Below are 15,503 nucleotides of genomic sequence, written 5' to 3'. Positions count from 1 at the left end.
TCACACCACCCTCCGGCCCTATAGAGACCAGGTCCAAGCAGGGAAGAGCAGGGCAGAGCACTTGTCTCTAATGCAGAACTGAATTTTAATTGTGCACCCTTCTGTCTGGTTGCTGCTTAGAGTAGGATGGGCTCTGGAGGGGCACTCAGAGCCGGAGAGCTCCAGAGCAGAGCTACTGCTCCTTGAGGGCAGAACAACTCATTAATGTGTCAGCCTTCAAGCCCCAGCTTGTCAGCAGTGTCTGGACCGACAGGCTTGTTTGTTTTTGGCACATTTCTTAGTACTGGGAAGGCCATCTGAGAGCAATTTGGGTCCCCAAAAGGAAAAAGGATGGTCTTTGTGAAGTGGCTTGAATTCTCAGGCACACACTTTTCTCTCATAATTTCAGATGAGTGGAGACCATGGAGAAACAGACTAGGAACAACAGGCTGGAACACAGCTGGCTGACTGCTTCCCAAGTCCCAGAGCATGCAGGTCTGCAGCAACTACAAGAGGAGTCCAACCGTCCACACAGTGGTACACATTCCAAGTCTTCCACAGGCGCCCCTGGCCTGCAGCAAGCCCAGTGTGCTAACTGTTCACACTGCTCAGTGCTCTGCACCATTTCAAACCCAGCAGTGGCCACAGATCCTCCACCTTCCCTAGGAAGACTTCTTAGCTCTGAGACCAAGGACACACACTCACAGCTACACATCTACTTTTGTGGGTGGATGCAGGTACACAGGTGGGTTGCTACACTTCTCACACTTCATAGGAACGTGATGGGATATGCACACCCATCAGCACACTGCTTTTCCCCCTCCCCCGACTTCCAGCGGGTTCACTTCACTCGTACCCAGAATCCTGCTGTAGGAGCATCAGAGTGAATCACATACCAGATTTTCTCACATTATATCACCTTTACATTACTGAAAAAAGCCCTACTGACCTCTCACCTCAATTAATATTGAACCTAACAAACAGGCACCTAATCCCTTTAGTTCTTCAAAATCAAGCTTTACAATGTACTAACAGATGCCGTTTTCTATGACGACAATTAAGGAAAGTGTTCAAATGCTTTCATCGTTGATCTATTCCCGTCCTGGTATCTTCTCATCCACAATGGGAGAGATGTTTTCATAACCAACAGTGCAGAGGCAAGCATCTTTGCCCCAAGGATGACTATTCCCTAATAATACTTATTTATTAGAGCTAAAATCTTGGCAAGGCTCGCTACAGACTGTGCTGATAAGGTTGAGAAACAGAGGAATAGCACTGAAGGGATGTTCCTCCAATTCAGGAACTCCCCCGAATAAATACACAACACCTCAGAAACCATCACAGTACCCACCTCATCCCTGTGCTTCTGACAGAAGACCAAAAACTGGGACGCCGCATCTCCCTTCCTGTTTCGTGGAGTGGAGGCTGTGGTCTTCTTCCTTCCAGGAGGAGACCCTACTCCTCTCTTGGGGTCAGCCTCTGCCATCTTCTGAGGAGTACTCTTTACTGTCCCAGGATCACTTTCTTGGTTTTCAGCAGAACCAGACAGTTTGGCTCTCCGCCTTCTCTTGATGGGAATGCTCTCTTCTCTCATGGACTTGGGGTTATCAGCAGCTTTTTCAGTGACCCCTGAGGATTCTACCATTTGTCCCGGAGACTCCACAGCAATGCTTGCCTCCTTAGCTACGTGAGGGTTGAGATGAAGCTGGTCCCCCACGTAGAGGAAAGTGAACTTAGCTTTCCGCTCCTCTACTGACATGCTTGCAGCTTCTTCTGCTTGAACGATGCCCATTTCCCACTGGGCCCTCAATTTCCCTGAAATAGGTTTCAACAGCTAAAAGGAAAAACATAACACATTATAAGTTTCATTATACAAACAAAAAGTTAACACACTTTTAAAAAAAGCACACTTTAATAATTCCAGATAAATTTAAAAATCAAAAACTATAAAAACCAATTAACTTAAAGGTTTTAGACAGAATTCACCCCAATATAGTAGCTACTATTTCTTTAAACTAGAAACCAATTCCAGTCATATTTAACTAATGTAATATATAGATTATATAATATATATATAACACTACATATTTTTGTATATATAAAAAGAATAAAAATTATTTTAAAAATTAGCTCTATCATCAAATGAGTAAAACGAATATACCATCTCTAAGGAAACTTGTCTTGTTTTGTAACACAGTGTACTTGGGCAAAGTTAAACAATGACAGACATAAGCCATTATAATAAATCAAGCCACCACAATTTCAAAATAAATAAGAATATAAATTAAAGTTTTGGTCTCAAATTGTACTTAAGGAACATCTATCACCTTAATTTTCTCAGCTTTCGTGGGTGCCTGCTTGGCACTTTCCTGGCATAATTTTTCAAACTGTCCTTCTCCTTCAAAAGCTACAAGGCTCTTCTCAAATATCCAAGCTCTTTCTGGGGCATCACCAAAGAACTGTACGTGATACTGGCGTGCACTCTTTTTCTGACCTAGTTTTTAAAATAAAATGTTAGAACTTGAAAGTTAGAATTTTGGATGAAATTAGGCAAGTCTATTAATAATTACTGATAGGAAGTTGGAAGCTGCTTTGAGGTCATTTTATTTGGTGCCATTTGAGTCTGTTAACCTCTAAAAAAGTCCTACTCTTTTTATCCCCAGCATACTTCATGTCAAAGAGAAAGGAAAAGCATTTATGAGGGACTCAGATAAGATTCAAATTAAACTAGGAAATAAAGTGGACATTTCCCTTCTAAGATCCACTTAAAAAGATTACCAAATAAAGAAGGCCAAGAGACGACATGAACAAAAGGGCCATTCAACAGAGAGGGGCCTATGCAGCAATGAATGGATACAGACTGGTGCAAGAGGCAGCCTGAATTCAAATTCCAACCCCACCACCTACAGCTGGGCAACCTTGGGCTGGCTACTCATTCACAATGCCTATAGGGGGAATTAGGGCACCAAGGATCTCTGAGGACACCCATGAGGCCACAGGGTAGCCCCTCAGATGTTCACCGCTGCTCCTCTTAGAATAAAGGAGGAAGCCACATCCTACAGTGCAGCCAGAAAGGAGACGGGTGAGGAAAGACACTTGACCCCAAAATCCAAGAGAGGAGGTGCCATCCTCGGCTGAGGAAGAGTGAGGTTGAAAACAAGCAATCTGGTTAAAAGGTCAGATTTCAATATGCCTGGGTGGCTCAGTCAGTTAAGCATCGAACTCTTGATCTCACCTCAAGTCTTGATCTCAGGATTTTGAGTTCAAGTCCCACACTGAACTTAAAAAAATAAGAGGTCACATCTTTGTGCCAAGTGGAGGGACAATAGGGGATCTCCATGGGAGAACTATCAGCCCCTGCTGCTTCATAGAGAATGCAGTCACAAGAAATCCGAGAACACTTCCTAAAGAACAAACACACCCCAGAGGAAAAATCTCTCCATTTGAGTTGTTTTGGAGATGCTCCCAACTAAGTGGCCAATAGCCAGCTGGAGCGTAAATAAGCTAACAGTCTCTCCACATACAGGTTGCAGGACCTCTGAGTGATACCCTCTCAAACACAAATGTAGCATCAAGGACCCCCCAGGACCCAGGGAAGCCCCCAGCATAAACAAGTCCAAGATACACAGAAATAAGCAGTCTCTGCAAGGCCACACACACAAAACACCAGGAAGAGGACACCTGACAAAGAAAAACTCTAGTTTGCTATGAAAAGAGAACAAAGAAAAAGAGCTATTGGAAACTTTAAAATACAATTATGAAAAAAAAAAAAACTTTGAAATCTTGAAAAAAACAAAAAACAAAAACAAGAAATCTTGGAAGGTCAGTTAAGAAATCTTCCAGAAAGAAGATATATAAGGTGAAAAACATCTACTCCCATATGAAACCTATAGGATCAAACCAGGAAGTACCATACCAAAATAACTGTTCTAGAGACAGAAAGAGAGAACGCTGTCTAAGAATTAACACAAGACCATGTCTCAGAACTAAAACAATCCTAAGTGCCTCATCCAATACCCATACCAATGCACATCTTTCTGACATTTAAGGTGTTGGGGGAGGGGACAAGGGCAGCTTCCACATTAATGGAATGAAAAGTAGCATAACAAGGTATTTCAAGAGCAACCTTGGATGCTACAAAGAAATGATGTAATACCTTCAAAATTCTGAAAAGAATTACTTTCAACATAAAATTCTACACTAAGCCAAACCATCAGCCAAGTGTGAAAACATGGAAGTAGCATCCTCCGAATGACAGGAAATCAAATTTATCTCTCATACACACTTTCTTCGAACCTAAAAATTACACTCCAGCAAAAAAGGAAACTGACCAAGAGTAAGCACAATGGGAAGCCACAGAAAACAATGCATGTAGCTCAGGAAAGCATCTTTAAAAAGGTCTGAGATTATCACTATGCAAAAGGTTAAGAGTGCCAGCGATACAGATTGAAACAGGAAAAGGGAAGATTCTGGGAGGTCTACGGGAAGAAAAGATAAAAGGACTCTTCCATACCAAAAGAAAAGCTGAACAACAAGGAAAGAGGGTTAAAGATGAGATCCAAGGGATGCCTGGATGGCTCAGTTGGTTAAGTATCTGATTCCTGATTTCAGCTTAGATCATGATCTTGGGGTCCTAGGATCATGCTCCACAGCGATCTCTGTGCTCTGGATTCAGTGGCTCAGCAGGGTCTGCTTGAGATTCTCTTTCTCCCTACCCCCACACCCTGCTTGCGCACGCACACACACACCCACTCTAAATAAATAAATACTCTTTAAAAAAAAAAAAGGTGAGATCCAAGGAGCAGAAAAGGAAAATGGCAATCAAACACAGGTTTTCACTTTCTCCCCCAACAGGAGAAACTGTATAATAGGATGAGTTTCAGGGACAGAGAAATGAATATTTGGGGAAAAAAAAAAAAAAAAAAAAAAAAAAAAACAAGCAGGGTGCCTGCCTGGCTCATCAGTGGAGTATGTAACACTTGATGTCAGGGTCGTGGGTTCAAGCCCCACATTGGATATAGAGCCTATTAAAGAAAAAGAAAGAAAGAAAGAAAGGCAGGCAATAATTAACTCCAAGAAAAACAAAAAGTTGTACAAAAAAGAAAATGTAATTAGAACACAATTTGCTTTGCACTGAATGATATTTACATAGTTAAAATTATGTAAACATTTATGTTTGATGTAATAAAAACAGTGAGTTAATTTGCCCCCTGGAGTGACCAACAGGCTAAAAATTAAAACAAACAAACAAAAAACACCAAAGAACACTGAATTAATTATATGCAGAGAATGGAAAGAAAAGAAATAAATGATTGAAAGATCAGTCTTCATTTTCCATAAAAGAAAATCAACAGAAAATATCTAAATGATAAATCGAAAGATAGTATTTAAAACTAAAAGAAAATGTTAGAAGAGTTAAAAATAATTAGCTCTAAGGAGGAGAGTGAACTATTTTTCACAATTAACCTCTCAGTAGAATTTGGTCTGTTTATAAGTGTGCATACTTCTTTGATTTTATAATAGGTGAGATTCAAAAATATGTTAAGGGATTTGTAACTCCTTCCATTACTTTAATACTTTGAAAGAACTTTCCTTGGTCATGAAAAGGACTATAGACATGTGTCACAGCATTTGCATAATGCAGAAAATCTGTTATAGTGCATATGATGAAATAATATGAACTTACATTACTTTTTATAAATAGTTAACTACACAGAAAAATGCTCCTTACAGGTCAGGTGAAAAAAAGCAGAGAAGAATACTATAGTCCAATCCCAAGTTTGTAAAATAAATGTACTTAGTTTTGGGGGGTTTTTTAAATTTTTAAGATTTTATTTATTTATTTGGCAGACAGAGATCACAAGTAGTCAGAGAGGCAGGCAGAGAGAGAGAGAGGAGGAAGCAGGTTTCCCTGCTGAGCAGAGAGCCCGATGCGGGACTCGATCCCAGGACTCTGGGATCATGACCTGAGCTGAAGGCAGAGACTTTAACCCACTGAGCCACCCAGGTGCCCCAAATGTACTTAGTTTTGAAGTTCTTTCCTGCCTAGACATTTGGTAGCAATATAACCTAATTTTCCCCTATTTTTATGGGTTTCTTTAATCCACATGAATTTCTTTGGTTCAAGTTCACTGTTTTATATTACCACATAATTAACCAGCTGTCCCACCATTTATTAGTAATTATTTCTTCCTGTGATTTCTGATGTTCATCAATCATGGTTGGTATGAAAACAACTGTCATCAGGGCGCCTGGGTGGCTCAGGGGTTTAAAGCCTCTGCCTTCAGCTCAGGTCATGATCTCAGGGTCCTGGGATCGAGCCCCACATCGGGCTCTCTGCTCAGCAGGGAGCCTGCTTCCTCCTCTCTCCCTCTCTGCCTGCCTCTCTGCCTACTCGTGATTTCTGTCAAATAAATAAATAAAATCTTTAAAAAAAAAAAGAAAACAACTGTCATCGACTCTACCTACTTACAATTCCTGCTAAGAGAACCACCAACAGCCAGGTACCTAATTTTGCATTACAATCCTTTCCTCCCCATCATGGCCCAGGGGACTTAAGGTGGTCCCTGACCCTCTGGGCCAGATTGAGCCAGAGTCTCTCCAGATTCTATAGAATCCTTTGAGTTAAAAGCAGTCACCCATGCATGCAAAATGGATTCCACAAAGAGACATGGCTCTTTGGAGCTGAAGCTCTAGGGAGGAAGAGAAGCCATAAAAAATGCAGACAAGGTCCACAGAGGCAAGAACAGAGCACAAGGACAAAATCACAAGGACATGACAGCACAAAGTTCTATAGGAAATAAAGGACAAGCATCACCATGCCTGAATTTCCTGGCTTAGTCCCTGGGGGGCACTGGAGCACCAAAATAGGTAAAGCAGAAACTGACAAAATTGCAAAGAAAAAAAAGGTACATTCACTATCACAGTGGATGATTTTAACACACGTCTTAGTAACTGAGAGAACAAGCAAAAAAGAAAAAAAATCAGTGAGATTATACTATTAAATAACCCAAGATATGAGAAAGCCAGATTACCTATAGTATTTTTAGAAAATGCCGGAATTTGGAAATAAACCAATGAGGGTTCCCTTCCGTAACAGAAAAAGTAACAACAAAATTTTCCACAACAGATAATTACTTGACTCCTGACCCCAGTTATCTTACGAGAACAGACGTGTCAAGAAGATCATGAAGCTCCCAGATCCAAAAGAATTCCTTTTTCACAGTATAATATCTAAAACATACATTTATCTTCTGTTTCCAATTTAAAGAGTCAGGCCTCAAAGCTGCTCATCCACCTGGATGCCCTTATAAATAATAGACAAGTTATGCTAATATATATCACAAAAATGCTACTAAAACTTTTATTAACTTAACTTTTCACAGGAAATTTCTCAAAAGAGCCTGGATTGAGTTGCAGCTTATGAGTTGTATTCTCTTCTGCATGTATATTATACTTCAATTCTTAAAATCTGAATGCATTACTAAGATCTAAATTCAAGCATATCTATAAATCCAAGCATGATAAGTTTGGGCGGGGGGGGGGGGGGAGTACACATACACAAAAATAAAGGAAATAAAATTGGGGGTGGGGATACGGGGTAGGGTGAGGGAGCTGCATCTCACAGGAAAAAAAAAAATACCTGCTTCACAAGACCCCCATGCTCAGCCAGCTCTATGCCAGAAGCCACCCCTTCTTCAGGTCCTTAGTCCTTCCCCAACGAGGACGTCTAAACCCTCAAAGTACACCTATTACTCACCATGTCACTCCCACCATGGAGTTGCTGCCTGCCAAGTGTTCAGGAATCATAAACGGACCCAGAGCTCCACTTGGAGCCAGGTCTCAGTGCTTCCTGGAGTGCCACCTCACACATCCCTGTGAGATCTCGGTCTCCCACAGCGCTGAACACAACTGGTGCCCAGATCTGGGATTCTACACATCACTGTCTTCTAAAAAGACCCAAGTTTTCTCCAAGAAACTAGCTGATTCCCTGACAAGGGGAAACAAAGTATAAAATGAGCATCTTACTGGGCCACATGTAAGAAGTGGTCAAAGGCTGACTGAGACATGTCAAAAGGACACTGCTGAAAGGAACTTAGTGGGACTCCTGCTCGTTAAATTTGGGACAATTTGAGCATTAGAAAGAATAAGAACTGGGAAGCTTGGGTGGTTCAGTCGGTTAAGCATCTTCCTTCAGCTCAGGACCATGATCCCAAGGTCCTGGGATGGAGTCCTGCATCGGGCTCCCTGCTCAGCGGGGAGTCTGCTTCTCCCTCTGCCCCTCACCCCGCTCATGCTCTCTTTTCTCATAAATAAATGAAAACTTAAAAAAAAAATGAAAGAAATAAAGGACAGGGAAATGGGGTAACTGCGTGATGGGCATTAAGAAAAGCACGTGAGGGGCGCCTGGGTGGCTCAGTGGGTTAAAGCCTCTGCCTTCGGCTCAGGTCATGATCCCAGGGTCCTGGGATCGAGCCCCGCATAGGGCTCTCTGCTCAGCAGGGAGCCTGCTTCCTCCTCTCTCTCTCTCTCTCTCTCTCTGCCTGCCTCTCTACCTACCTGTGATCTCTGTCAAATAAATAAATAAAATATTTAAAAAAAAATTAAAAAAAAAAAAAAGAAAAGCACTTGATGTAATGAGCACTGGGTGTTATATGCAACTGATGAATCACTAAAAATTCTACCTCTGAAACTAATAATACACTATATGTTAATTAAATCAAATTAAAAAAAAAATTTTTTAAAGATTAAGGACTGGGGTGCCTGGATGGCTCAGTCATTAGGCACCTGCCTCCAGCTCCAGTCATGATCCCAGGGTCCTGGGATGGAGCCCTGCTTCCTTGCTCAGAGGGAAGTCTGCTTCTCCCTCTCCCACTCCCCCTGCTTGTGTTCCCTCTCTCAATCAAACAAATATATAAAATCCTTTAAAAAAAAAAAAAAAGTAAGAACTAGGCTATATAACTAAATTTTTGTTTTGTTGTTGTTTTTTAAGATTTATTTATTTATTTATTTGACAGACAGAGATCACACATAGGCAGAGAGGCAGGCAGAGAGAGAGGGGGAAGCAGGCTCCCTCCTGAGCAGAGAGCCGGATGCGGGGCTCGATCCCAGGACCCTGAGATCATGACCTGAGCTGAAGGCAGATGCCTAACGACTGAGCCACCCAGGCGCCCCACCATATAACTAAAATTTTTAAAAGGAAGCTCATTTTCACAGAAAAATGCCAGTTAAATACGAAAACATGATAAAAATGCACAGTTACCATTTTATAAGCCAATGGATTATAAAGGAGTGCTAAAATCATGAGGAAAGACTGGCAGGGGAAACTAAGAAATTAATCTCCAAGCATAGCCACAGATTACTCACTAATAACAAAAAAGGTCTGTATTTTCTATTGGAGTTTTGTAGGCCACCACCTACTGGGAAGTGGGAAAGCCGACCCCAAGAGCTCCTGATGAAATTCAACTGAGACATGTGTCCTTCTGTCAGCCCTCCTCCCCCGCATTCTCAGTGTCCTCTGACCCCTTTTCTTTTAGAAGGTCGTATGAATCTCCTGTCAGCTGGAGTATGCTCATCGTGGTTCCCTTCCTTCTGAACTACTTTTCAAATGCACACTACCAGTCCTCTGAAGTTGATTTGCTTGTGATTACCAGGTACTCTCTCCTCTGCATCCCCAAACAACTCCTAGAGAAACATACTGCAAAAAGGGAGGTATTCAGTGAACACCTACATGGTACTCCCGGCTGGTCTTATGGACCAGAGTCTGATCACAAGAGATGAGAGCAATGAGTGCTGGGGTCAAGGAGTGCTGGTCTAGACTGCAGGACCCTAAAAAGACAAGATAGCAGACAGCTAAAACACCCTTTTCAACCCAGAGTGATGAAAAAAAAGGCACAGGGAAAATACTGAAGATTGCTGGGGAAGTCTAAGCAAGAGCCCTGACAATGAGACAGTGTTTCCCTCATGTGTCTGGGTGCTGAGTTGGGCAGGAACCTGTCCTTGTTCTTAGAAGATCCCTGCTGACACATCTAGGAGTGAGGCTTTGAAGCAAGGGCTTGGAAGGTTTTTAAATAAACAACAAACAAGCAAACAATAAATAAACCCTTTCACAAAGCAAACAAGCAAGCGATAAGATGGAACTCAAGTATGAACCCTTGGGACTACTGGGAAAGCCAGGGCATGTCTGATGATATAAAGGCACTAAAAATGGGTACAAAATTAGCTAAATTAAATGATCCAACACTAGGATCCTGCAGAGGAATGCTGGAAAACTGGAATGCTTTCAGGAAAGAAGCCTAGAGGTGACCAGGGGAAAAGGGACAGATAAAATAAAAATTCAGGTTTTAAAAGTAAAAAAAGAAAAGGGCAGTAACATGTGCTAACATCTGAATGGTCACTACTTACCACGGAGAGACCTTTTCCAAACAAGTGTTATTATCATTACCCTCCTTTTTCAGATATAGGGAAATTGGGGCTTAAGGAAGTTAAACAGTTCATGACTAGACCAACCAGCTGTGCTAGACCCTGGCAGGCTGACTCCAGAGCCCATGCCTCCACTGGGAGCATAATGCTCTGCTCCAACATTGTAAGCAAGAGTAAGGGCTGGAGAATAAAAGAGGAGGAAGTGAGAGAGAATAAAAATGGTCCTGTGTGTGCATGTCATTCGGACAGGATGCTGTAGACTACAGGAATTATTTTGCTCTAAATCAAGAGAAAGATGTAATGAAATTAAAATTAATTAATCCCAGGAGCTGGAACCAAGAGACATTCAAAAGATCCCTTCAATCACATAGGTCTGAGATACCAGGAGCGTCATATAAACAAAGTCGAAATCCCTACACATTCAAAATTGCTTGCAATGTGCTAGGCAGACCAGTGGCATGTGGTTATAAACCCTCCCCCACCCCCAGGCCACCCCCACCCCCTCAGCTCCTCACCCCCCCACCCCCGTGACTTCCACTTTGCTTTGCTGTGTGGTTTTACAGAGCTGGGAAGGAACCAGCAACACCTCTGGTGCCCACCTGTGTGCCTGCCCAGCCGGTCTCAACTGATAACTTTTTTCATACTCTACCAAGTCTAGATGCCTCTGGGGTGTATCCCGGGGTCCCTGAAGCCTCGTGGGAGGGACTCCCCAATTCTGGCAAGCTGAGGATCCCAAAGGTCCTCCATGGAGTCAGAGCTGAAGCCAACCCAAAGGCTCTTATAGCCACAAGTCCTGTGCTTTCCTGAGCCTCAAGGCAGAGTCCAACCACCCCGAGGCAGAAGGCTGGGCGGGACTCAGAGGCATTCGGGACTCGAACATGGTCCTCTTCGTCCTGAATCCACCTCCTCTCAAATCTCTTTGCCAGGTGGGCACCCCCACACCCCATCCCCAGCAGCCATATGCTTCAACACAGCAAGCCAAGAGCATCCCAACCTGTAATGAGAGCAGCAATGCTGCTCCTATGAGAGCTCAGACCTCCAGCCAAGAACAGGAGGGGACATGTGCTCCCAAACCACTAAGATGCCACAGAAGGCTGAGTGATCAGCAGTACTAAGAGACCGGGAAGTCCGCCAGGCCCAGTCTGCAGGTCTAGTCACCACAGTTCTGTAGGGTGCACAGGTCAGTTGGGCACTACCCTGGCTCAGCTCCAACACTGTGCTCACCATTTATCACCTTCCTCAAACTAAATTCAAACTTTATTCTGTAAGAAATTTCTAGAAGAATCTTAAACCACCTGAACTCATTTTTTCCTCTAAAAACACACGAGCTTTTTTGTTTTGTGAGCTCCCCAATTAATATTTAGGTTTGCATCTGCTCTAATCTGTATCAATAACATATTATATTCTTAATGTGTTCTTCAGTTGTTCCATGGACCAATTTATATTCCCAATTTTCATGATGCCAAAGAAGATCATTTCTAGTTTTTTCCTTCTTCCCACAGGCCTAAAAAATAAACTGGGACATTTTTTTATAACTCAAACTTAATATAAAATACAATTTCTGAAAATCACGCTGAAATAAGCAATCACTGTTTACCTAAACAGTAATAAATTATCATAAAACCTAAAAAGCAATATAAGGCCAAGACCACTCCTCTATTAATAATAATCCAATCAGATAAAGTACATATCGAGTTGGATATAAAAACAAATGGCAATGTGTTACATCTGAACCAATTATTAACTTTAAAGTTGCAAAATGAACCACTGTAAATTTAACAACAAAAAAAAACAAAATCTGATTCACATATGAACAAAGGCCTAGAATAGACATTTCTTCAGAGACACACAAATGGCCAATAAGCATCACTAACCCTTAGGGAACTGCAAACCAAACTACAAAAAGTAGACAGACAATAGAACAGTGCTGGGAGAAGAAGGAATAGGGAATTATTACTGAATGGACACTGAGGTTCAGATTCACAAGGTGAGTGAGTCCTGGGATGGACGGTGGTGACAGCCATTCAACAATGTGAACATGTTGAATGTTCATGTTTTAAGCTGTGCACTTAAAAATGGTCAAGATGGTAGAGTTTATGTTATGTGTATTTTAACACAATTTTTTTTAATAGAAAAAACAAAGAACCATAGTAGGGCTATGGAAGAGTAAGAAAAAAAATTTTGGATATTAGAAAGATTAAGTACAGAATGAGAAAGATGAAAAAATAGTACAAAAACACAATACCTTTAAGTTTGGTATAGTTGTGAAGGAGTGGATCAGCAGAAACCATGCATGGCCACCAGGGGTAACCGGACACTTTAGACCACACCAAATCACCGACATTATATTTCAATAGATGGTCTTTGTCTCTGCCAGTATTTGGACAGGACTCTTTCTTAGGTGCAATCTGAAAATGAACAACAAAAGACATACTAACACATCCAATGAGTACCCCTAAATCCAGCCTTTTATCCAAAGATTAATCAGGCTAGAGGTTTAAAATACAAATACACACACACACACACACACACACACACACACACTGGAAAAAGGAGCATGCTTGTGGGGCACCTGGGTGGCTCAATTGATTAAGCATCTGCCTTCGGCTCAGGTCATGATCTCAGTGTCCTGGAATGGAGCCCCACATTGGGCTCCCTGCTCAGCAGGGAGCCTTCTTCTCCCTCTCCCTTTGCCCCTTCCTCTCAACTCATGCTCTCAGTATCTTTCCTCAGATAAATAAATAACATCTTAAAAAGGAGGGGGGGCTGGGTGGCTCAGTCGGTTAATCCGATCTGCATTCGGCTCAGGTCATGATCCCAAGGTCCTGGAATCGAGCCCCACATGGGGCTCCCTGTGTGGTGAGGAGTCTGCTTCTCCCCCTCCTTCCTGCTCATGCTTTCTCTCAAATAAATAAATAAAATTTAAAAAAAAAAAAAAAAAAAGAGCATGCTTCCCCTGCTATTACTTCAGTAATTGTCCCTTGTCCTAACTAGAGAATCAGCATAGTGCCTGGCACACACAGTAGGTACTCAACATTATGATGGAGAGCCCTACGTAAATCTACTTCTTTGGCCTAGTTGATGGTCTTTAACGGTGCTTTATTCACCTGGTCAAAGAAAAATTTTCATGGATTGAATCCATATTCTGACACCCCCCCCCTCTGCTCCCCAGCCACACATCTGTCAGTTCTCTGGAGCACGTGCATCACCCAACATGGGAGGATCCAGAGCGGCAAGGACATCAGGAGGGCTTGGCAGCAAGTCTTGGGTCCATTTGTGATTTGAGTCCTGGGACTCTAAGCCTGTTTCTCCACCTCAGAACACATGTCACTTAGGAGGCTGGAGACCTGACCAGGGCCACTGCCACCACACACTCCTCTCAGTTCTGCCCTCCAGTGGGACAAGCAGAGTTGGCTTAACTCCTGGCCTCCTTGTGAGTGTGAACTCCTGAGCTTTCCCCTAAGAGCTCTACATACGTAGGCAAGTTGCTGAACTTGTCTGGGCTTCAGTTTCCTCATCTGTAAACCAAGAACAGCAGCTCTGAAATCTCAGTAATTGTTAAAAAATTCAGCGTGCCTGCTGGGAAGGGCTGGCACAAAGTGGCCACATTATGCTGATTCCTCCACAGCATCCTGGCTTTACGTTCTATGCCATCTAAGCCACATGGCAGCCCCATGAAGATAAGTGGTATCACCCCCACTCTGAAGATGGAGAGTCAAAATTCAGGTTTTCACAAAACCAGGCAGCAGAGCTAGGAATCACTTGCCCTGGCCTCCTCCCCTATGAAAGAGTGAGGTCCCCCACAAACATGGGCACTTCAAAAACCCACTGCATCAGCCCAGCTCACTAAATTGATCTTTCAAAAAATTCACTGTGGTAGGGACCAGTCAGTGAAGCGTCTTGCCTTCAGCTCAGGTCATGATCCCAGTGTCCTGAGATGAAGTCCCACATCAGGCTCCCTGCTCAGCAGGGAGCCTACTTCTCCCCCTCCCTGCCACTCCCCCTGCTTGTATGTGCTCTCTCTCCTTCTCTCTCTCTCAGTCAAATAAATATTTTTTAAAAATAAATATTTCACTGTCGTAATTACATTAGCAACAACTAAACAGCTCCTGAGCACTTAAAGCACTTTTTTTTTTTTTAAGATTTTATTTATTTATTTGACAGACAGAGACCACAATTAGGCAGAGGCAGGCAGAGAGAGAAGGGGGGAAGCGGGCTCCCCGCTGAGCAGAAAGCCCAATGCGGGGCTCGATCCCAGGACCCTGAGATCACGAACTGAGCCGAAGGCAGAGGCCCAACCCACTGAGCCATCCAGGTGCCCCTTAAAGCACTTTTTTTAAACCCTTAAAAATCTTCATTATTTTAACAATTTTAAGGAAACTGTAGCCATTTCCCCTCTTATATGTGAAAACTGTAAATAAAATTCCTCAACTGTAAATTTAAACTAAATATCCCAACCTTGATGATGATTAAATATTCCAACCCAAACTAGTTTCAGGTTCCCTTTGTCCACGTCTGCAAGGGAGCCTGGAGCTTCAACTAAAGACTAGTGGGCACCAGTGGGCAACTTCCAGATCCTGTTCATACAGACTGTATACAGACCATCAGCCCCTGGCACCCTCCCTACCTCCTTCTGCCAAGGCCAAAGCTCCGGCTGTTTCTCTGGCCAACACTGATTTAAGTAGCAGGCCATCCTGAGTGCCACTTTAAGATACAGAGACAAAAACCACTACCTTCCTTCATTTTAAGTCAAGAGGTTTCCACCCAGTGTTGGATAAGTGAACACTTCCTCAGATGTGTTCAAGTGCTGGGCTCTGCATTGGGAACCTAGAATGTGAAAGTGTAGGACACAGCCCCAGCCGCCAAGGTGGGAGACCATGTGCCGGATGCCCTGGTAGAGGAGATAAGTGGACAGTGAACCACGTGGAAGGACAGGAGCACTCCTGCACAACACAGCTTTGCTTCCCACTCCTCAGATGGTATAAACTGAAGAAGCCTCAAGCTAGGTCCCAACACCCCTCCGCAATTAGGCTAAAGAATGTCTCTGGAGATAAGATCCATGGAAACAGCACAGCCTAAAGGTCAAGGGCTGTGGAATTGGC

General features: G+C 42.9%; 1 protein-coding gene across 5 annotated transcripts in view; it reads right to left on the bottom strand.

The window, feature by feature from the left end:
• The window catches only part of NSD2 (nuclear receptor binding SET domain protein 2), a 96,786-nt gene that overhangs the window by 45,774 nt on the left and 35,509 nt on the right, over nt 1–15,503 (bottom strand). For 4 of the 5 annotated variants that reach the window (XM_047718630.1, XM_047718629.1, XM_047718633.1 and 1 more), the window contains 3 exons: nt 12,647–12,809; nt 2,307–2,473; nt 1,331–1,813 (listed from right to left, as the gene is read on the bottom strand). In XM_047718630.1, the coding sequence (XP_047574586.1) occupies nt 1,331–1,813; nt 2,307–2,473; nt 12,647–12,809 (813 nt within the window). The remainder of the gene's footprint in view (nt 1–1,330; nt 1,814–2,306; nt 2,474–12,646; nt 12,810–15,503) is intronic. The other variant, XM_047718632.1, reaches the window with a different exon arrangement.

Source organism: Lutra lutra, chromosome 2 (assembly GCF_902655055.1).
Source record: "Lutra lutra chromosome 2, mLutLut1.2, whole genome shotgun sequence".
NCBI classification, from domain to species: domain Eukaryota; kingdom Metazoa; phylum Chordata; class Mammalia; order Carnivora; family Mustelidae; genus Lutra; species Lutra lutra.
This window is presented reverse-complemented; position numbering and strand designations above follow the sequence as displayed.